This window comes from Haplochromis burtoni, unplaced genomic scaffold (assembly GCF_018398535.1).
Source record: "Haplochromis burtoni strain Fernald_Lab_line unplaced genomic scaffold, NCSU_Asbu1 Contig_264, whole genome shotgun sequence".
NCBI classification, from domain to species: domain Eukaryota; kingdom Metazoa; phylum Chordata; class Actinopteri; order Cichliformes; family Cichlidae; genus Haplochromis; species Haplochromis burtoni.
The window spans coordinates 620,744-645,028 of record NW_024582625.1 but is presented as its reverse complement, the minus strand read 5'-3'; the positions used below and the strand labels follow the sequence as shown (position 1 = coordinate 645,028).

General features: G+C 38.5%; 1 protein-coding gene across 1 annotated transcript; it reads left to right on the top strand.

Annotated features, from left to right (window-relative positions):
• Nucleotides 1-984: 984 nt before the first annotated feature.
• sema3ab (sema domain, immunoglobulin domain (Ig), short basic domain, secreted, (semaphorin) 3Ab) lies at nt 985-23,979 on the top strand. Its single transcript, XM_005939280.2, has 17 exons — nt 985-1,790; nt 9,847-10,007; nt 10,450-10,512; nt 12,431-12,550; nt 13,375-13,465; nt 14,245-14,364; nt 15,089-15,231; nt 16,369-16,483; nt 16,580-16,649; nt 16,766-16,910; nt 17,018-17,237; nt 17,363-17,454; nt 17,559-17,600; nt 18,061-18,218; nt 19,651-19,718; nt 20,448-20,593; nt 21,547-23,979. The coding sequence occupies exons 1-17, from the start codon at nt 1,673-1,675 to the stop codon at nt 22,072-22,074; spliced, it is 2,400 nt and encodes a 799-aa protein (XP_005939342.1). The 5' UTR covers nt 985-1,672; the 3' UTR covers nt 22,075-23,979.
• Nucleotides 23,980-24,285: the final 306 nt, after the last annotated feature.

Genomic DNA, 24,285 nt, shown 5'->3' with positions numbered 1-24,285 from the left:
GTCAAAAGTTTAGCTTGATGTTTATTTGGATTCTTGGTTTCTCTTCTTTATTTGTAAAACCTGAGTTGTGACATCACTAATCAGACTGACGTGATACGAGGTATCTGTATCTGTTTGTTCATAGATATTGTTTTTATCTAAACATGGAAACACTGCAATCACATCTTCATCACTAATCAGATCATCATCATCAGACTGAATCATCTGATTCAAATGAAGCTGATGATGTTACATATTACAAATGATCCAGTTAAATGATGTAGGTGGTTTTCTTCTGTGATGTAAATCACAAAGTAAAGAGGATATAAGTATGTAAAAGTGTATTATACAACTGGCTTCCTGCGAAACTGATTATAAAATGAACGAATGCTTTTTAACATGTTGTAGATTCTCAGAGAAAGATAGCAAGAACAACGCAAGAGGGTTTGGTTGATTTATACAAAAGAAACAAACAAAAAAAACCCAACTCATTCATACATCCATGAGTGATAACTGTAAAAATATAAGTACAGACCTTTCGCAAAAGACAATATAAGTAAAATAAAAAGAGGTAGGGATTACCTGAAATGTAAGTTTGGGCATAAATAATGCCATGTTTGACCAAAAGGGTAATAGATCTACAAACAGTTTTGCGCTCCCTTGTATTGAACCAGGGCTTATTTTTATAAGGTGTTGAAGATGCCATATTATTCTAATCTAAAAGTCTTATCTGTATAAAAATACAGCAGTTAAAAATGAACAAAGCATAAAAAATCATTTAAAAAAATTCTCACAAAGCAGTTTGCTCAAAACACTGCACTGTAATAATCAGCTGTGTTTTGCTATTTTCTCACTCTTCATAACCTCTTGGCTTGCCCTAACCTTTTCTCTACTATCCAACTCACAGTTTTCATTTCTCTCATGCTTTCTTCACTTTCTCCCGCCTACACCACACTCCCCTTATTTCTCAATCTCTCTCCTCTCTCTCTCTCACTCCCTCTCTCGCTGTCTCTCGCTCACTCTGCGCTGTCTGCCTCAGCTGTTCTCAGTTGCACTGTGTGCCTTGTGCTGTGGGGACAGGGCAGAGCTGCGCTGAGTGGGGCTGAACTAGTTTAGAGGAGTCTTAGGTAGAGTGGCAGACAGGATCACAGTGGACAGGAAAAGAGAAAGCCACTAAAGATTATGATTATCCGGCAGACAGGCTTAACAGTTGAAACAAAGTGGAACTGTTTTTCTTTTTTTTAGCTAAAGGTAGCTGTAGAGCTAGATAATGCAGATGGCTGTTTTCACTGGGTTACATACTGGTCAGGTACCAGGGCAGAAAAGTATGGCAGTCATACCTGCTTGCTCTTCCTAGCATTTAGTGTGTGCCTACTTTGGTTAACTTTAGCATTGACTTATTGGTGTGGGAAGCTCACTTGCAGTAACACTGACCCATAACCCCCAACTCTGCTTTGCAGGTCTGAGCTGGACTCTAATTTTGTCTTTTGACCCCTGGAATAGGAAAGGGTTTTGGATCTGGCAGTGAACGAGACCTGCCGGGAACCAGCCTGGACTGACCCGTCAGCATTTTTTCACAATTATTGGAAAACAATTTTTTTCTTCTTCTTACCAGAACTTAAAGCAGATCTGAGACTTTTGGCACTGGAGTTTGGTATTTAAAGGACTCTCTGGCCCCTATAGCCCCAGGATCATGGGCTTTTTCTGGGGCAGCATTATGCTGCTGTGTGGGGTGGCTTTGCTCAATACGGGGGGCAGCGGAGCCCAGCAGACCAAGAACAACGTCCCCCGGCTAAAACTCTCCTATAAAGGTGCGTTTGTGAGTTTTTATTGTCTTCAAATGTTATTATTTTAAGTGATTTGCCCTTAAATATTTTGTCTGAGGTAGATCTTATGTCTTAGACTCTTACCTCCTTCTTATGCAGGTTCAAATCCTTTCAGCACGTATAGTGTGCTGGTCAAGTGACTGAAAAAAGGCAGTGTCTATAGAAAGTTTCAGTAACTGTGAGTCCCTAGATGTCTGTATGAGGCTTTAGTTATGATTACTTCTGAAAATGCTATATATATATAAATTAAACAAGTACATAAATTCTTTACAAGGTTGTAAACTTTATGACTTATCAGGTTTAGGCTCTGGCTTTTAAGAGGGTTGTGCATATTTGTTTTATATGGTTTCAGTCTTTTTACAGACCTGCATTCATACTATTTGGAGTTTTTTTTTATATCCAATTATGTTTAATTTACCTGTAGCCAGGAAACTCTGGTGTTGTCATGGAAAGCTTTTGCACCATTAAAAATATTTCTGTCTTGACTCAGTAATCAGCTGAGACTAACAAATAGGAATGAGTATAAAACATATTATATGATATAAATCCAGCGAAGAAAACAGTTTAATAAAATTAGGTAAGGTAACTTTGCCAGCTTGTTAGTAAAAGTCCTCAAGTCTAATGCACATGCATAAATGAACTGGTTATTAGAGAATGCATTCTCTCTTTCTGCCTCTCTGTCCTTGTTTTGATCAACTGCTGTTGTCAGTTTTGAAATAAAAGTAGTGCCAGATATGGGCTCCCCTGCAACTGAGCTTCATCTATCCTTCTCTTGCTTCCTTTTTTCCTAAATGTCATTTTTCCACTCAATTCTCTCCTGCATGGCAATTATACTAAGGATGAATGGTGCAGGTCTGTTTCAGCAGATGGCTCTCCCAAAGAGAAATGTTTCTCGCTCAGCACTGGGGGATCCATAATTATACACACAAGTATGCACATACATAAACACACACATGCACACACATGCAACGATGCTCGCTCACTTGCGCACATAAATGCATGACCATCTGTAGATAGCAAATGATACCTGTGAGGGTATCAGTCATTTAAAACTGCATGCTGTCAGACTGGTGTAACACGCCCATGTGGTGATATCTCTATTTCAAGTTAGATCCTCAGGTAGCAGTCTGGCAAGCTTGTTTTTTGCAGTCATCTCTATAATTATTATTTCTATTAGTACTAATTTGGATTTTGCACCTCTCCCATATGAGGAGTCAGTGCTTTATTTTTTGTATTTAGTGCTTAGCATGCGCTTAATAATAGGAGAGTGAGCAGGTATCATTTTCATGCTTGCACTGTGGTTGAAACATTGCTCCTGTAATACTGCAGAAAAAATTTAAACATTATCCACTGTAGGTCCCATTAGGCAAGTGACATGGGATTATTGAATTATGAATAATGTATGCCATAATATAAATTATGTATTACCCCTGTGTAGGTGAAGTACATTTACTCGTGGAGGAAATCAGATTGTTCACTGTGGTGATTAAAGAGCAGTACCTGCCTAAACAGTCTGAGAAGTTGTCCAGTCCTGAGGAAGCAGTGTCAGATCAGTGAGATACTGCTCTGTGAGGTGAAGAAAACCTGACCCCTACAGGTCTCCGGGAACAAGGGGTGAATCTGTTTATGGTCAAATTAGATGCATCTGATTATGCAGGTCTCACATTGGCACTTGTTTAGGGATTTCTTGCAGACTTCATTCATTTGAATGTAGAATGAAAGTTTTATCTTGGAATGGTGTAGCTATACAGCAGCTTGGCCCACCACAGTATGAACCCCCCAGTGGACAAAGTTAATTACTCTGAGACACACCTACCAATTCCTACCACCCACCCCCACCCCAAGACACACACACACAGACACACACACATACACATTGCTGAAACTTCCAACAGATCTTTAAAAGCAAGGGTTCAGGGGCACAAGGGCAATGGAGCAGGGGAAAGATAACAGTGGTACCCCATGGCTACCTAAACATGAGCTGAGGTCCAACTGTATCAACAACTAAGTGACTAGTTGATGATGAAGAAGTAGGAGTAGAAGGCCATGGACCTACAGTGCCGGCAACACCATAAAGCACCATGAATGTTTTACATATGTTATACTTTGGCATGAATTGATGTAAGATCGATTCACACCCTCTGGGTAAATGGGCCCTTTAGGGATTAAACATATGGCTCTCAAGTTTATGGGTCACAAGCAGCAGAGCACATGTTGTTTACTGTCCAGGGAAAGAAAAAAAGAAGGTACTTGAGTTTTATAGAATGTGGGTGTTTTGCCAAAAGTACTCTTTTTTCCCCCGACCTGTCCACCCCTTTCTTTAGCTGAGCCAACGGCTTGAACAAAAGCACATACACATATCTGCAGCCACACGTACAGGCAAATGCATTCAGAGGAGCACAACAAAGTCCTGCTTTGGATAGCAAGAAAGAAAAGGAGCAAAGAACTGAAAAATGATGCTACACTAGAAACCATTTAGTTTCACTAACCACAAAATATCTCTTCAGCATTCATACTTCATCTGTTTTTTTTTCAAATGGTGTTTTTCTTGTTTTCACTGTGGTGTGACTTTTAATCAGAGTTGGAGAATGGAGAAGTTCTCCTAAAGGCCTTTAATCCATAAGCATGTTAAGAATCTTCGGAGTGGAGTTGGGTTTCTTGGGGTGTGTACAATATAAACTCTGACTGGCCTTGAATGGCCATGGAAGGTATCCCATACATTCAGTTGAATGTTCTCAGTATTCTGTTCTAACTGGATTTGGATGATTTATTCTGCAGTGTTCATTAAAAAAATTTTTTTAATTCGTTTCTCCAAGTCCTTTCAAAACAATAGTTGTTTCAGTTAACTTAATCTATATCTGAAAGATTCACTTGGAAGATGTCTGCTTGCAAAATTTCCTGTATCTACTGACTTACTTGTGTCTGTAGTGAGATATAGAGCTACAAAGTAACTACCATCTTAAAAGGGTGTGGAATTATCAGTATGGACATGGAGGGTCTGAAGTTGCTGATGTTTTACTAATTTGGGGTCCTTTTATTTCTAAATTGTATATACAGAAAACATGCAGAAAACTCAAATTGGGTGACCAAGACAAGCCATTCGTTCAGTTTACTGGGCATGTGTTGAAAGTCTCAGAAACCAAAATGGACTAAGAGAAAGAGGAAGAGCTTGGGTTTTAGTATTCCAGTGATATGAAGGGAGTCACAGAATCAGTTTAGTGGCTGCTAATTCTGTTTAATCAATATTTCTGGATGCAGTTCCAAAACTAAATCATTTATCAGCTAGACCAGGGGTAAGCAACTCCAGGCCTCGAGTGCCGGTGTCCTGCAGGTTTTAGATTTCACCCTGTGTCAACACACCTGAATCAAATAATTAGTTCATTCCCAGGCCTCTGGAGAACTTCAAGACATGTTGGGCAGGTAATTTAGGCTACGTTCACACTGCAGGTCTTAATGCTCAATTCCGATTTTTTGATCAAATCTGATTTTTTTTGTCTGCTTGTTCACACTACAAATAAAATGTGACAGCAAACACGCTCTAGTGTGAACCCTCAAAGCGGCCCGCATGCGCAAAAGAAGACGTCACACACAACGCACTCTGTTTAGACCCAGAGCAAACAATATTGTTTGACTGATGGCCCTTAATATAAAGACTTGTTTCGGACTTTACGTTTCCCAATTTTGCTTTAAGTTATAAAGTTATTTTGTTATTTACATGGCCTAATAATTATCATTATTGCTGTTTTAGAGAGGAGCGGTGCTTCAAAGGATAGTTGCAGATTTCTGTCAGAATCTTCAGATTATACAGTACAAATAAAATGTTTACGTTTCTCCAACGTTGTCTTCCCAACAGTTTCACTGGATGGCCAGGAAGCGTTCACGATGTCTTCTCCGGCGCTGATAATTGGCGTCTGTGTTGTGACAGTGACGTAAAAGATAGATTTAATGCGACCTGACCATTCACACAGCAGTCGCTTTCTAAAACATCAGATATGTATCGGATTCAATACCACATACGAAAGTGACCCAGATCGGATTTGAAAATATCGGATTAAACTACAATTATGTTCTTTTTTTCTACAATATGCTACATTCTACAGAATTGCATTTGTTTTCATGTTTACTTGAATGTTTAAATTTAATTTTGCAAGTTCTAACTACAAAAACAACATATTACTACATTTGATTTTGTTCAGCTCTGAAGAAATCAGTCTTGTCAAGTTTGATAAATAACTTCATTGGCAAAAAAGAAAAAATTCAAAACCATTTTTCTTTCAGCCAACAACAATAAAGCAAGACTAAGTGTCTGCCTTCATTTCTGCTTGACACTGAGCAAATTTCTTGACTGAAGCTGTGTTTTTTTTACCCTTGGGCATAGGTGAATCAGTAACTGTATACACCTGGAGAGTGTATATGATATGTTGGGATTTGACAGTGTACAACAATACAACAAGTCGTGCGAGTAAGGAACATCAGTGAAGCTACTGAACCGGGGCCAAACATCAGTGCGTTATGCTGCCATGTGTGGGTTATTATTAAGAAGTGTATTTTTCTTAGGAAGCACTTAGATAACACTCTACGTGCCCTCCAGTTGAGAAAGATGGACAGAATGTAGGGTAAAAGAGTTTATTTTTATCAGTCTCACATGGGACTGTTGATTTTTCGCATCTATTCCATCTCTCGCTCTCTCTTTGTGTCTGTTACTTGCTTGCTTTCCAGTTCCCTAACTCATTCTTTTGCACTCCCCGTCCCTGACCCAGAAGAGAATAGTTAGTACATTTGTCTTTTACCAAGCAATGTTAAGGAAGAAAAAGAGAGAGCAGGAGGAAGTAGAAAACTGCTGGAGAAACAAGAAATTTGTTTTTTTTTTTAACTAATCTATCTGTCAGTTGTAACATAAAATCTCTAATAGGCCACACATTCTAAATAATTTCCCCCAGGGATCAATAAAGTATTCTGATTCTGATTCTCCTTTTTGCATGTCTGTCTCTTTCTCTCTGCTGTTCTATTGTTCTGCATCCAAACATGTTTTTGTATAGCACAGTATCAAACTCTAAACAGGAAAGAATTAAAAAACAAAAATAAACCAAAAAAAACCCCCCAAAAACAAGTGCCGTTTAATGTATACATAAATTTGACCTGAGGGGACACCAGTTCAGACATGTATAGGCTACTACCTCCGGTGTGGCTCGTAAACACATTTTTCTTTCCAATAACACACAGCACAGTATGCTCTATAAACATACATACACACACAGATCCACACACAATACCCACAGAGTATCTGTCTCTGGATGATTAGCTTTTAATAACTTAGCTGTAGTCTCTGTTGAATGGTCTGTTGCCATGGACACGACTCCCATAGACAATTTCCACAAACCAAAGATGTGTGCGTGTGGGTGTCTGTATGTATCTGGTGGGTGGATATTGTGATGCCATTCCCCTTGCTGTCAAACAGTGATGTGGTTTAGGGAAAAGTGAAGAGTAGTTTTCCTACTGCTACTGCTAATTATTAATGACAAATAACACAGACATCCTTTTGTGCTTTTTTACATTGAGAACTAGAATAAGTCTTCATCTTCTGGTTTGACTTTGTCTTTGTCATCCCCCACACGAATGTGTCTACGGTACAGGTAAAAAAGGGTCAGAGGTAGCAGGCAGATGTTATTGTGCAGTGCAGAGTTTACAGTTGATCAGCTAATGGTTGCTCACCATGGTTACAGAGCGGGCTCGACTGTACTTTTTTATGACTTTAATCTTCTTTCCAACTGTGTTTATGAAATAAATGTCTAATATTTCAAAATAATATGTTCAATAAAATTCAACTAGATCAATCTTGCAACAGAAAACAAATGATTTACAAAGATATGTTTCACAAACTGCAACAAAAAGCATTTATTTAACAAATAATTATGACTGTAAGTTGAACACAGTGGTTTGTATTAAAGCTTTGTGTCATTTGGGTTTAGATTCAGTTGGTTATGCACCAGAAAATATCTGTTCTCTATAATTTAATGGAAACTCATGGGACTGTTAGATCAAGGTTAGATTTTTTTTAATAAGACTGTGGAGTGGGGAGTGGAGTGAAAGATTAGTTTATTATTATTTATGATTTTTCCAAATTTCTCACAGTTTGCATTAAGGAACAGGAAACAAACGAAATTACAGAGACAGCGATAATGACAGGGTGTCAGTCTATTTGTATTACCATCCAATGAGTACTGTTATTTGCATGTGTGTGCATGTGCGCGTCCATGTGTGTGTGTGTGAATTAGGCACATGTTTATAAAAATGCCATGATACATAAACCAAAATCACATAAGGACAAGTAAGTCTTCATGTAACAGGCAACTGGATTGTCTGTTTGTAGCATTTCTTTTTCACAGGTGTCTTTCAGCACCTTTTAATACTATTTTAAATTCTTCAAACCATTCGTCCATTCATTTTCTTCTACTTATCCAGCACGTGTTGGTGGATAGCCTATCCCAACTGGGGTACGGCCTGGACAGGTTTGTCGGTCAGTTTGTCAAACCAATCTATTTTTCCTGTGATGTAGATATTGTTGCCCCCCTATCAAGAGTATACCCATAAATCCACCCCTCCAAACCCCCTTAATGTCAGCCATCTGGCTTCTTCTGTGATACAAAATCTTGATTGAATTTGCATTTAGGCAAATATCTCAGACATATACACATATGGTAATGTTTCCATTAAATTTACACTTCATACTGTACGAACCCATGCAGCCTTGGACTTGGTGAATGGTAAATGATGTATAGATTCCATAGCACAATATTCATGACCATGTAGGTTTTAACCTAAAAAATCTTAATAAAATTAGAATTTATGATTGAGAAAAACACCCTAAAAGCATTTAGTGTAATGCCCTCTATTCTTTGATGTTTTTCTTCTCGTACCAGTTTCCCTCTAGCTTGTGTCTTCTCACTCTCTTGGGTTCTGACACACTTAAGAGAAGGGGCATTCTCCCTGCTAAAGCATTCATGAGAGTTTTTTGTTGTTTGCCTCACCGAGGATGAGAAAGCAAGAGAGAGTGAGAGAGGAAGGCACCATTTCTCCTCTGCTCCCATAACTCTCTGTCCTTTTGTGTAGGTGGTCAATGGGAGGGGGGCCATGGTGTGGTTGGACTTTGTTGGTGAGAACAAAATGTGAGAAGGAGAAAGAATTAATATGTGCATGTGTTTGTGTGTGTATCTACACAGATTACACAAAAGGTGTTACAATACTACAGTCATAGTGCCACCTTTAGAGGTCGTTACAGTAATTAGATCCTCAGTGTTTGTGTCAAGTCTGGCTTTCTGCTGGGAAACCAAATGTCGCTGCTAGACTTGGCAGACCATTGCGTTAAGGTCCAAAACGTGAGCTGTAGCCTGTAATAAAGTCTGCTAATAGTTTATGTGGTTTAGAGTAGTCTTGCAGTTTGGTTTATGAAATATTAGCAGAGTAATATGACATTATAAATGCTCCACAGTTTTCCACTCTGAGTGTACAAAGTTCTGTTTGGCTGCTTTGGTGAAGGTCACTTCTCAGCGCAGACTGTCTGATTATTGGCTCCCAGATTTGGCTTTACCTGCCGAGTTCAATTTGGCTTGGCAAAGGCTCTAAACTATCTGTCAGCTAGGCCAAGCTGTATAGTCTCTAGTTATGAGAGCAATTTGTGAAGGAAAAGGGGAAGCAATAACATTTATGTAAAAAATCAAAACATATAAAGAAGTGAAAAAAAGGGGTTGATAAAAATGGAAACAGCATTCTTAGGTGATACAAGCACAAACAACTCAATATCATTTGATTAAATTGGCTCAGTGTAGCTGTGGGGAATAGAGGTATAGCAGCAAGATTTTAAGATATGGAAAGACAGGCAAGTGGTCAAGCAAAAAGATACTGAAAATGTAATAGAATTTCAGAAAAATATACTGATCTGGAGAATTAGATTTCACTTTCATGCAACACAAATCCACAAACCCTTTATTTTGATGAATATTTTATGCTGATTCCTGCTTTTCTTTCCATTTTTTCTTTGCAGACATGTTGGAGTCTAACAACCTTGTGACATTTGAAGGCCTACCCAACAGCTCGGCTTACCACACCTTCCTGTTGGATGAGGAGAAAGGAAGACTAGTAGTTGGAGCCAAGGACCACATCTTCTCTTTTAATCTTCTCAATATCAGCAAAGAGTTTGCACAGGTAGCTGAAGCCTATAATTTATAGACTGCATGACTGGTTTCATGCATTCTGCGACAGACTCCATGTGTGTTTGCTGTTTCTGACCGACTTATTACCTCGCTCGTATCCGTGCATCTCCATCCAGAGTGCCAGGCAGGGGCGCAGGTGTCTTGGGAATCTCTTTTCTGTTTCTACCGAAAAGTGCCTCATGAATATTTCAGAGCAGGGCTGTTGCACACGATCACACACTGTGCCAGGCATGTAAGCTGCTCTCTGCACACCTGGATGAATAATAGAATAAACCGAAACAAAGTGGATAACAAATCGCAATGTGACCCCTTCAACTCTCATATATACACATCCATGCACACAAGCTGTTCCTCTTTCGACTGACTCTGTAAAATTGATTTTGTGTGGGGGTAATTCTTTTCTAACATGTGCAGGAACTGTGTTTATGTTGCAGATCCCTTGGCCAGCTTCTTCCACCAGAAGAGATGAATGCAAGTGGGCAGGAAAAGATCTCTCGGTAAGAGCTAAAACCATCCACCTTTTAAGTGGGTGTCAGCGGTTTGCCCCTCTACTCCCACTAATTTTTTCAAATGTCTTTGTTCTCTCATACGATGAAAAATGTGCAGTTCTGCAGGTCTCAAAGCAAATCACCCTTGGCGTTACACTGGGGTTATATGAGCTTTTTTATATGGCATTTTAATCATAGATTATATGAGATTTTTTTCTTTTTTTCAGTTTGTTTATAGCAGTTTGTTGACAATATGTTATATGGACAACTCAAAGACTCGCTATAGATCTGATAATAATCTCAGAGCCATATTTGAGACCATAATAATTTCTCTCCTCCTTAAAAGATCTGTTTTAGCCTATAAAAATGTACTTTTAGGTATAACATTTCTTTGTTATTAATAACTACCGGTACTTCCATATATTCAGGGATCACAGACAGTAGTGTTCCAGTGTTATTGGGCTTTGTTTTTCCTCTGTTTCTGCTTTAATATTTGACAGACTAACCTCAAGGGAGGCCTTTGAAGCTGAAAGACTACTAATTTGCCAAATTTAAATAAGACAAACTAGTGTCACCCAATCCAATTACATTACTAATATAATTTCTGTGGGACTGTTTTTTTTTAAACTAGCACATATAAAACCACAGAAACAATACATTAAATCACATTATTCATATATTGAAACCTACAGTAGCATAGTTGTGGATAAAACACAACATTTCATAATTTTAGATTATAGAGTTCTCTGGATGAAAATACTTTCTAAAATTTTGCTCCCAACTAAAGCTGGTCTTAAACAAATCCAAGTTGTTCTGGCATTTACATTCAGGGCCTTTTTTTTTTTTTTTTTTTTTTTTTTTTAACTCTGTACATCTTTCAGAGCTTTGGCAAGTCAAAAATCACATTTCTCTATGTCTGGCCAAGTGCAGTTTTAGAATAGCTTTTGTGATGTGGTGAAACTTTGTGCCCCTGCTCTCTGTAAGCTATGTTATGAATTTTATCTCTAAATGGGCCCTGAAGCAAAAGGCTGGAATGTAAAATCATGGAAATGCTGGATGTGTATCAGCTGTACCAGTGATCATCAGCCCTTCTGTGTGGCTGATTTGAAGTGTACTAAAGTCTTTTGTGTTATTTTATTCTATAAACATTATGTCATGGATATATAGGGTATCCTGAGGGGTGGTCTCTGTGTTATATAGTTGGAGGAGAGTAAGAATTAATGGGAGATGAAGAGTCTGTTCACTAATCTTATTTAATGCAATCAAAACAAACAAGATGAAACGGAGAGTCAATGAGAAGCAGGAAGGTCTGATATGTGTGACAGACAAGTACAAGTTACAAAGCACAAGTGTTACGAGTTTATCACAGCAAATGTCAGGTCAGTCAGGGTCATAGGAAAAAACTGTGCTGCTTCCTGCTCGTGACCTAGTATAACCAGATAACTTAGTCATGCATAATTTGTGGCAGTATTCTTTTTTTTTTTTTACATTTTCTGTTGTGAAAATGTGGTGACACATTCAGCTTTATTTGAGGTCAGGCTCGCTCAGGCATGTGCTGCAAGAACACGAGGAAATGTGGCATATGGCTGCAGAGCAATGCAATATTTCATATACAGTTGTGCAACACAACAACACACACACACACTGTTTTCTTCGACTTTTGAGTTCAGTATGTAATAAAAAAAAAAACAGAATCAGATGACAGTGTTTAGTGGGCTCTTAATTTTATTTCCAGATTTATTACTCGGCACACTGGCAGGGTTTATGGGTCACTCTCTCGGGAAATACAGCAGATTACTTTAAGCTTTGCTCTGTTTTTGTCTCCAGTCTTTTTTATGCAGGCACTGGATTTTTCTGAATGACACTCTGTTCTGAATGACACTTTAAAAAATAATAATTTTACTGTTTTCTGTCTTTGCTACATCAGAGAGAATGCTCAAATTTTGTGAAGGTGCTGCAGCCATTCAACCAGACCCATGTCTATGTGTGTGGGACAGGAGCCTTCCACCCTGTGTGCTCCTACCTGGACGTGGGCAAGAAATCAGAGGTACAGGCACACTCTACACCTCCATTGAAGTTTCCAATTTCAATTTCTATCAAACACATAATCCCTTAGAATATAAAAGCTGAGTTTCCTGACATATCAAGTATAAGTATTTAAAGCTCTCATTGGCCATGAGGGTTAGAGAACTGTCTTTCTAACAGATGATTATATAAGTGCATAAAAAGTGGTTTTCATTCAGCAAAATGAGGTGGAAACGCAGGGTTTCATAGTCTGACGAATTTCCAGTGCATCAGTCTAATGCGCGCTCTTTTCTCCTCCAAATGTCACTGAGTCTGACTGATGTGAATTTCCAATTCATTAAACAGCTATTTACAGATAATTAGATGCAGGAAATCCATCTATCTCGTGTGTAGAAATCATGAACAAAATATGAAATTCCTCTGTAGGGCGTCCTTTGGTGTCACAGAGTTAGAGAGAAATGAAATTTATTGTTTTAATACTTGTTCTGTAAAAATTTCAAAATGCTTCAATATTTTAAACTGAACCTATTTTACATAATGACTAACATTGATATTATATATTATATCTACAGTCTCTAACATTATCACACAAGTATTTGTCAAAAACAACTTTTGCATCATGTCGCAATATTTCCAAAATAGTTTGGACTAAAAAACAAAAAAACAAAACAAAACATAAATACTATCCTGTGGTCTCTCTAGCTTTGCTGTTCTGGAAGTTGTGAAATGCTGACAGCAAAATGACTTTCCCAGAAAACTTTCACTTAAACGGAAACTACTTTTTCCAAAAGCTGATACTTGATGATATACTGAAGGTTCTGTGCTTGTCTGTTCAACTATGTACAGGACAGTGTTTTCAGACTTGAGCCCCACGTGGAAAATGGCCGTGGGAAGAGTCCCTATGATCCCAAGCTGCTCACTGCATCCATGCTAATTGGTGAGTTTAAGAGCGGATACCCTGCGCTGTCTGTCTGTGTGTGTTAGAGTGAGGTCATATAAAAACATGTAAGTTAAGATACACCCACTGGTTTGCTCTGTCATTGCAGCAGATATATAGGGTGCAAAGTAAAAGCAAATAACAGAACACAGGCATTCTTCTCATTCATTATAAGTGGACCAGCTTTGTATTTAAGCACTGGGAACCCCTCATTGGCACGATTGTAAACTTCTTTTCACCGTGACTATACATCATTTAAGTGGTGGGTGTGGGGTCAGTGACACTTTCTTGAGTTTTTTCTTTGCATAGAATCTCATTTTTTTGGCAAGTGAACTATGTGAGCATGCCTTTTCTCTCTAACTCCAATCATTGCCAGTCACATTGCGTTACATCTGAGTGTTTAACCTAGCAGATGGCCATTTTCCAGCCCATCACCCCTAATCCCTGCTCCCTTTTCTCTTTCCTTTCTCACCAGCTTTATTATGTACTCCTCCTATCTCACACCTCTGTCCTGTCCCTCTTCCTCTGACCTATTCATTCATCCTTCTCTCTTCTCCCTTCTTAGCCCTGCCTACGGTGTTAATGTCAATTTCACACTCCTGATGTTCATCACATCTGTCACTGTCTGTTTTCTCTCAGGACTCCAAGTTTATCTATACTGCTAAGCCCCTGTACAATCCCTCAGACTTTTATGCCTTCATCATTGGGGAAAAATCCCTAAAGATTGTTTTCTCATCTGACATTACTAAGCTAACTCAGTTTATTCCTCTTAATCTCAGATGGAGAACTGTATGCAGGAACATCAGCTGATTTCATGGGGCGGGACTTTGCCATCTTTCGCACTCTTGGAAAGCATCACCCAATCAGAACAGAGCAGCATGACTCCCGATGGTTAAATGGTGAGAGAGATGAGGAAAATCCCTTCTGATTATACAGTACTTTTCTTGTTTTTAATTTTGCAAGCCGACTCTTTGATCCCAGTTGTGTTTTTGTTTGAGCTCAGCTTCCAATAGATATGATCAGAGTTCGTCACTGATCTCCTCATGGACATGGATCTCAATGTATCATCACCTGATTTACATTTATCACAGTTTGGTACTACAAAAAAAGGGGTTTGACCTTAAAACAACTTTAAATTAAACTACCCTGAGTGCTAATATATAAGAAAAATATAGAAAAATATACAAGAAATACCTATAATAACTGGAACTATAGCATCTCTGTTGATGGAATGGCATACCTCAAGTTTTCAAATGTAGGTTTTACTTACTGTTTTTCACCAGTTGATATTATTCCAATTCATCATATTCTCCTTCAGCTAAGGTGCTGCAGCTTGTCTGCTCATGGCTCAAAATATTGCAGTCCAGACAAAGAACGAGAAGCACATAATTCATTTAGCTGGCCTGTCTCCAGTGGAGTTGTGAAATTTAATATTAAGTGTTGTTATTGCCTTTCAGGCTCTATAGAGGGAAGTCCCTGAGTACATGTCTGCTATTTCACAGCATCTTTAAACTCTCACACAGTATCTAGCACTTGGTTTAAAACTAGATACAGAGCAGTTTTTTCCAGATTAAGAAACACAAAAACTAACATTGACTTTGTGTGTGTCTTTGTCGCTTGCAGATCCTAGGTTTTTAGGCATTCATCTTATTTCAGAGAGTGACAACCCAGAAGATGACAAAATCTACCTGTTCTTCAGAGAAAATGCTATAGACGGAGAGCATACTGGAAAGGCCACACATGCTCGCGTCGGACAGCTCTGCAAAGTACGCACGCACACAGAGGACATGCAGGATGGCCTTTACAAAGGAAAATCCCAATATACACAATAGCAGAGAGACAAAGGCACACACACGTTCACACCAGCATTATGTGAAATAGCTCCTGTATCTGGAAAAAACACTTGACGGGTGTCTGAGTGGCTTTCATAATGGTAGCTTTCAGGAGCTGTTATCTGTGATTATTTTTAGCCTGGAGAAGAGTGGGCTTTGTTTTGCGTGGTACAACTGCCCCGGAAGACAGAAACCTGAGAGAAATGTCAAATGTCGCCAGAACCTGAGAGGCAAACACGCCATCAATGGCAGCACTGTTATCCTAATGCCAAGCTTTGGCACTTATTGGGCCTTTAGCTCCAGGGGATGGTTATGTTAAAGAACTGGCCTCGTATCAAATTTCACAGCCTAAATCCATTTCTTATTCATTTAGCAGGAATTCAGTAAGCTTACTGCAGATCAGTGAGCGATGTCAGCCTCAAACCCCTGTTTAGCTGCACATCATGCCTCCTTCATGACTGCCTGATTATCTAGAATGTCAAGAATCTGCTATCTTCAACACAAGACAAGCCATCCATTATGTAAAATGGGGTATTAACTCCAGCATATGCATGTCTTGGATACACTATAATTTACTGTCATAAATCAACACAAAGTGAAATCCATTTTTATGAGCCAGAGCTTTGTGCGTCTGTGTTTTTGTGCTATGTTCATGAAGACAAACACTACCCTGTAAGGCACAGAGATGCATATTATTAAGAAGTGCACTGGAACAAACAGTTCAATATGTGCTGTCCTCTTTTTGTACAGTCTCTAGAATTGCATTATTCACAAAAATATATATAAAAATATACATATAAATATAGAAATACATTTTAAAAACCCAAACATGGATGCTTATTAGACTTGTTTAATATGTTATAGAATTTTTTTGGTAGTTTATTTTGTACAGAGAGTTTACTGTGCATTCACTGAATAAAAAATAGGAAATAGAGAGACTAAATATGATAATAATAATAATAACATGAATGCTAGTATTGTGTCTTTAGTATGCTTTAAACAGTGTTAAAAAAGTGAAAATGACAGTATCACTAAGCATAGACAATAAAAAAATGTTGCCATGTCCAACAGAATGACCTGGGAGGTCACAGGAGTCTGGTAAATAAATGGACAACCTTCTTGAAAGCTCGACTTATTTGCTCTGTGCCCGGGAATAATGGAATAGACACACACTTTGATGAATTACGTAAGTGATCGCTCCCAAACTTCCACATATTATTTCCTTAATTGGAAATATTCGCACAATGTCTTTTTACGTCTTGCCTTTTCTTTTGGCTTTCAGAGGATGTTTTTCTCATGAGCACAAAAGATCCCAAGAGCCCAGTTGTATATGCAGTATTCACTACTTCCAGGTACTGTGGCTCATTTGAAGTAGTTAAATGGTTTTTAGTAGTTCATGTCCATTTAATACATGATTTGTAACTTCAAAATTACATGTGTTTTTCTGTCTCATTCTTTCTTCTATTAGCAACATCTTCAAAGGTTCAGCTGTGTGTATGTACAGCATGACAGACATCAGAAGAGTGTTCCTGGGTCCGTACGCCCACAGAGATGGGCCCAGCTATCAGTGGGTGCCCTTCCAGGGACGTGTTCCCTATCCACGACCTGGCACAGTGAGTACAATATCCTCTTTACAAGAGGATGTACTGAAGCTTGTGAGTTCTTGCTTCTTTACAACCAACAATGTAACAGACACTGTTACCTTTATTTGCCCCCACAGTGCCCGAGCAAGACATTTGGTGGATTTGACACAACAAAGGACCTCCCCGATGAAGTTGTGCAGTTTGCCAGAAGCCATCCAGCCATGTTCAACCCTGTCTACCCCATTAATAATCGACCAATCATAGTCAAAACAGATGTGGACTACCAGTTCACCCAGATAGTGGTGGACAAAGTCGAGGCAGAAGATGGCCTTTACGATGTTATGTTCATAGGCACAGGTAAAACAAATAAAAAGTATAAAGTTTATGTAATTTATAACTAAACATTATCATACTGTAGTAAGGAATCGCTTGGAACTACAAAGCAGTATTAACCTAAAATGTGTACTTTCATTATATCCTAGATGCGGGAACAATTCTGAAAGTGGTGTCCATCCCCAGAGGCTCCTGGCATGACTTAGAGGAAGTCCTATTAGAAGAAATGACCGTTTTCAGAGTAGGCTATTTTCCCATCACCCATATTATTTCGTTTTGGAGAATATCAAATCAGAAAGATCTGTTGTTTGTTTTTAATTATTTTTGTTTTATTATATTTTACAGGAGCCTGCAGCCATTACAGCTATGGAACTATCTACAAAACAGGTAGAGACTAAAGTACTGCTTATGATTAAACTTTACACAGCTGTCATATTGTAGACATTCATGACAAACAAGTGACTCTTGTTTATATAAGTGTGTCTGAAAAACCGTTCTGAGAAAGCGTTCTCTTATTGGTGACACATCTTGCTTCAGGGTAAAAAGACAGAACAAAGACATGCTTGTCTGCGCAATTTAAACAACAGCATGTTGCCACAGAAAAATCTTGATTGTTGGGGTTGTCGCAACAGTTGGGTTGTCAACTGAAATTGCAGGATGAGACAAAATGAGCAGGATAATTGATAATTGTAGTAAAATGTATCTATCTTTCTTTTCTTGCTTTATTGAGAAACAACATCTGAGCCAAAAGTAGTTAATGAAACCACACTGCCCACCCAGACTTAGTAGCTAAACTAAAGCTCCTAAGACATAAAATAACAAATATTTGATATTTTTCTGTTTACAGCAACAACTCTACCTGGGTTCAGACATCGGGGTCTCGCAGATGCCTCTGCATCGTTGTGAGGTTTATGGGAAGGCTTGTGCTGAATGCTGCTTGGCAAGAGACCCTTATTGTGCATGGGATGGCACAGAATGCTCCAGATACTTTCCCATGGCTAAGAGGTAGTGAATTTCACAGTCATACTTAACATGTTGCCAGTGTGTTGAAGCTGCTTGAGATCTTTTACGTTGCAGCTAATCAGATCTGTAAGACACAGAGCAAGTTTAGGTTTGCCTACAATGGCCTGGACTGGTACTTATATAGCACTTTTGTACTCTAACTGGGAACTCAAAGTGCTTTTTACTAGCCTCATCCACCCAATCACACACACTTTTTTCCATACTTAAGAGCTTTGTTTAACATTTACATACACAGTCACATGTAGGCATCAGGGGCACTCGGGGTTCAGTATCTGGTCCAAGGATGCTTCAATAGGCAGACTGGAGTGGCCAAGGAATCCATTCACGACCTTCCGATTGGTAAATGGCCTGCTTGACTTTCACCCCAATGGAAATGATACTCCAACAGCACAATTCACATACAACATTTTATATATTGTCATGCATGTACATAAATACAGCATATTTTATTAGAGCAACTTGCTTTTTTAAAACACAAGTGTTGTCCTGTTAGGGTTTTAATCATGATTGTTTAATAAATTGTGTTGGTTAAATCTATGGTCTATACTTCTTTGAGGTAAAACTTGATTATGTGAATAGACTGAGGACGTAGCCGCAATTCAGCACTAGAGCTAGGGTGCACTTTTAGCGCAGGCTTTGCGTATTTGCCAAAATCCCCTGAAGGTACAGGATCCTGTTTCTAGCAGAAAACTAGAAATATAAACTGCCTCATGTGTTGACTGCAAATGAGAGCCAGTGTCAGTGATGTCTGGAGGCTGCCTGGGTGAACCAGGGGTGAGGTAGGTTCGGTGGTGGTTTGGTTATGCTGTAGTAGACGTGGACTGATTGATGTGCGCTTGTGTGGTTGTGCTTTTTGTGCAGCCGCCCACTCATAGCTTCATGGGGCTTATTGATTTAAATGCTAGCTCCATCCTGTGTTATATTCAACTCTAATATTTTTTAAGCACCAATATAAAAACTTTGAGTTGGAACATGAGGAAACAAAGGTGAATTATTTTTCCGTTTGCTTTGGTGTCTCCATAGTTGCTTAAATTGTTGTTGGTTGAAATATTCTCATGGTAATGCTTGACAGTAAACATGAAACTCTATCTCTTTTCCATGTGAAACCGACAGAGATGACAGGCTAGAAAGATTTATTAATTTGAATTCCTGTGTCACACACCCTATAATTAAAGCTTTCCTGCTAAGCTTTAAGCTGAATGATGCTTATTTGTTTGTGTTGGCCACCAGTACAGCTGCAAATCTCTGCAAATCTCATTCAGATGCACACACACACACATACAAAGTGACTGAACACCTATTTTCTTTAGCACACCCATGCAATCATTGCTTCTTTTGACCTGGGAAAATGTTTATATATATATATGTGTGTGTGTGTGTGTATAAAAAAAATTTTGTCTGTGTGTTTTTGCAGGAGAACAAGGAGGCAAGATATCAGGAATGGAGACCCACTCACACAGTGCTCAGATCTGCAACACCATGGTATTTTTTCCGATATATGTATATGTTTTATATCATTCAATTAAGATTTTATGTTGTAATGTAGACAATGACATTTCAATATCCAAAAGAATGTGCTAAAACAAATTATGATCAAAGTATTTCAGATTTAAATGACACTGGCCTTTCCTGACCTGCTCAAAAAGGGTGGAGAAGATAGTAGAGTAGAATGTGTGTGGTGTCGTATCTACGTCTTTTATGTGTTTTCTGGTGGTTTAAAGATTAAGGTCAGTTGACGTGAAGCTTGTAATTAACACATTAAAGAATCCTCCAAGTCTGCTTTCTGTTGCCAAACCCTTCAGTCTAATGCACTGTAATTGTACTTAGTCCAAAAGCAGGACTGGTCTACTATACTTACTCACTATCTTAATTATACATCTCTTTCTTTAATTGAAATAGACAAAAGAAGAAAATGTTAGCAAAAGCTTCCAAGTTGACAAGGTTTAACCAGACACTACAAAAAAAACCTTAATAAAAATTGTGGCGTATATATTTAATTGTATGTACAACCCAGATATTGACTAGTAAATGTCATTGCTGTTGTTGCTGCCTCTTTATATGCTGTTTGTGACTGAGCATGATGAGAAAGGAGAACATTTTGTGAATGTCAGTAACTGAATAACCTTCAGTTAATATTTCTAACTTATTGTCTGTAAATAAATCACATAGCCAAAACCTGCAATACCTAAACAAAATTCATTTCTTTCCCAGATGAGTTAAGTGGGCAGTCAACCCTCCAGGATAAAACTGTGTACGGTGTGGAGAACAGCAGCACTTTCCTGGAGTGTAGTCCAAAGTCCCAGAGAGCTACGACATACTGGCAGTATCAATCCACAACGGATGACCACAAACAAGAGGTGGGCTTCATCACAGCACACATAATGTGTTTCATTTCAGAAAAATAGATTCAGACTGCATCTGGATCAGTTTGACTCGGATACAGTCTGTCTTGATAGAAAGTAAATAAAGAAAAGAAAGAGACACTGCGTTAGGTAACACATAATACAGGTGACAAAAAAACCCCCAATAAAACAACCAGACTAAGTATCTAAGTACTCAGTAAAGTACTGAACTACCATATGCTGTCAAATCAGTGCTGGTATTCCTTGGCTACTGGAACGTTAAAGGGATGGAACATCCTTCTCTTAAAATGTATTTGGTGTTTTGATGTTAACTCTACTTACCATATAGTCACTGTATAGTAAAGGACTCATTCCTTTTCATCACAGATGATTTCTCAAATCTATACTCCATGTGCATTTTCCCCAAAACCTATTATACTGTAAAAAACAAACCAAAAAAACCCCAAAAACTGATGCAGGTATTGACCGTTTTGCAAATACTTTGCACCTACAGAAATGCTTTATGGTTATCAAAAAATCTACTGCAATTTCTGACTGAGGCTCCAGCCCTCCATGTCGTAGTAACTAATTATTTTCCAAAATCACTTACATTGTATCTACATCTATTTGATATCTTGATACAAATTCAGAATCAACTGGGCCTGCTCAGCATTTTAATACATACTGCCAAACTAGACCATTGTTGAATGTTAATTGCATAATTGCAATCATGCAGTGCACCGGTGTAGAGGTACCTGTATCTGTTATATTTCTTATTATCTCAGGTTGTCCTTGAATCACATACCTGTCGCCTACCTTTTTTTTTTTTTTTTTTATCAAATACTATAGTTGATTTTTCGGACAGTATAATATGATAATAGATTTCAGATTCTGAATGCATTTTTTCTGTCTTTTTTCTCTTTGTCCTTCACTCTGCCTCTCTCATCACTGATTCTTTCACTCTTTAGATTAAATCAGAGGAGCGCTTTATCCACACCGAGCAGGGCCTCCTGATTCGCGCACTTAACAAGAAGGATTCAGGCATTTATCTGTGCCAGGCAGTGGAACACGGCTTCATGCAGACAGTTCTAAAAGTTAACTTAGAGGTCATTGACACGGAGCGTCTGGAAGATCTTCTGCATCGTGATGAAGAAGCAGCTAGTGCCCCTGCCCATGAATTTTCCTCTTCTAGAGAAACTCCCAATCAAAGGCTGTGGTACAGGGACTTCCTCTCTTTGGTCAATCACCCAACTCTAAATAGTGTGGACGAGTTCTGCGAGCAAGTTTGGAAACGAGAGAGGAAGCACAAGAGGCAAAAATCTCACTTGGTACAGAAAGTGCAACTACATCAACAACAGCAGCAGAAGACTGCGACGAGTCCTCGCAACCACATGCATGCTCAAGGGCTGGCAGCCAAGTGGAAACACCTGCAAGAGAGGCAAAAGGGTCGCAACCGCAGGACCCATGAACTGGAGAGGGCTCCCCGCAGTGTGTGACTTACAAACCTTGACTGTTAGCACAGACTTTTAACCACACTCAGTTCTCATTCAGTAAACTCATCCTGTTTTTATCCTCTGTTCTGAGACACAGATTTCTTCCACAAAGAATGGAACTAGAAAAGTTAAACCTCAAAAAGTAGATACTACCCTGAAGTGTCAGCTGGAGTGTTCTGTGCGTGGGAAGCCATGTTTACAGTTCACCAGTATGGAGGACTGCAGGAATCAGGATGTTGTATCACGCAAGACCATTGGAGCATGTTATCGTAGTTGGCTCATGCGGTCTGAATACTGCAGAGTGACATATCCACCCTAAAGACTCTTGTGGAGGTGGATCTGACAGTGGCAGTTACATGGTATGTTTTTAACTGTCAGTGCAGATAAACACCCGATAATTTCTGCTGCAGAAATACGAAACAAAAGTAGCTGAGATTATATGAATAAAGTCTTGAAAATTAAAAGACTCATCATCAACAACAACAACAACATGAAGTTCATCAAAAGGACACGATGCCCGATCACTGCAAGAAATCCAGAGGAGCATTTATCATTCATTAAAAAAAAACAAAAACTAATTAAGTAACAAAAATGTGTAAATACTGTATTCTGTAACATCTGCTCATCTGAAAGGGAATGCTTGTAGTTATCAAGTTGCTTCATGTTGCTTTCCCGTGTAGAAATTTATTTTTAAAAAATATCTGTCAAAAGCTGTTGTAAACACGGAGGTTTTGTACATGTCTGTGTCCTACCCCTAGATAAGCTTCCAAAACAAAGACTTGTTCTGTTGTTGTTTTTTTTTGTAGTTATCAGATTCCTTCTAGCCTCAACATTTAAAGTTAAGTGTCAGTTCACAGTATATGGATGGCTGCCAACTCTATCGTTTCAGTATGCCAAATCTCATTCTGAATTCTTCCATATTTATTTAATTATACCTTGTGTACACTTTGTCTCCTTTACTTGTGTATTTATTGATAAACGGTTCTGTACATTGTGTGTTTCCTTTTTTTCATGTGCAGGAGGCTTCTTGGAGGTTAATATTTGGTTTGATTAAGTTGATTTGCAGGACCAATCTAATCAAATAACTGTATTGTCTGCAGTAGGACTGGAAGTACAGTATCACAAGTTTTGTTCAGTGTCAAATGCATTACATATCAAATGTACTGAGCAATAAGCCAGTATCTATACTTTTATTTTTCCCTTTTATTGACTCATATCCATATTCTTCACAGAGCAGTGACAGTCTTTTTTCTGAATATGATGTTAAACGATATCCATGCAAACACAAACCTGGAATGTAGCTGTGAACACCATGTAAATATAAATACTATGGTATATGTTTGAGAAATATGACAGTATGTGCTAGTGCATGTCAGTGCTATTGTAGTGTTGCTGTTTTACTATGGCATTGATAACCAGTCTGATGTTGTAGAGTTCAATTGTTTGCTTATCTAGTGGATGGTAGTTATTATTTGAAAGCTGTACATACTATTTCTGTTAGGACTCTAAATTGTATACTTGATATAAAACAAGAACTAAACATAATCTCTATGGATTGAAATGGCCACAGACCAGTGAACAACAGTAACCAGTTCAACTCTGCAGCACATTAGTATGCCAGATAACATTGTGTGTTTGTGAGCTTCATCAGCTTTTGGAAGCCAAGACAGAGGAAGATGAGAAACAGCTGGGGCCAGCCTCAAGAAATGTGAGGCTCACAAATCAAGTTAAACACCAGTTGTGAATGTGCATATATGATAAGATCATGATTATAAAGAGAAAATGTGGGGGACCTGTAGTGCACATGGAGTGGCTCTGAGGAAATGAAGTGCTGCTCTTGCTGCTTTTTGGCATGATGATGGTGATGGTGATGTATTCTACTGATCTAATAAATGTCTTTTCATAAAATGCTAGCTTCATTAAATCTGTTTTAATATACTATGCCCTGCTGCTTGCATGGTATAGCGAGCTCGTGTAGTGTAGATGATCAGATTAGATCTTGAAATACCTTTTTGGTACATCTGCATAGTAATGAGGAAAACTTTTATTCCCTGATGTAACGCATCCTTAATATTGGGATTCATTTAATGGTGTGCTTGTCTTTTCTCTGTGCAGACAAGAACTGCTGTATGGTACATACAAAACTGACTAATTAATGATTTATAGCTGAAGCAATTAACATAAGAGATATTAAAAATCAATGTTGCTTAAAAA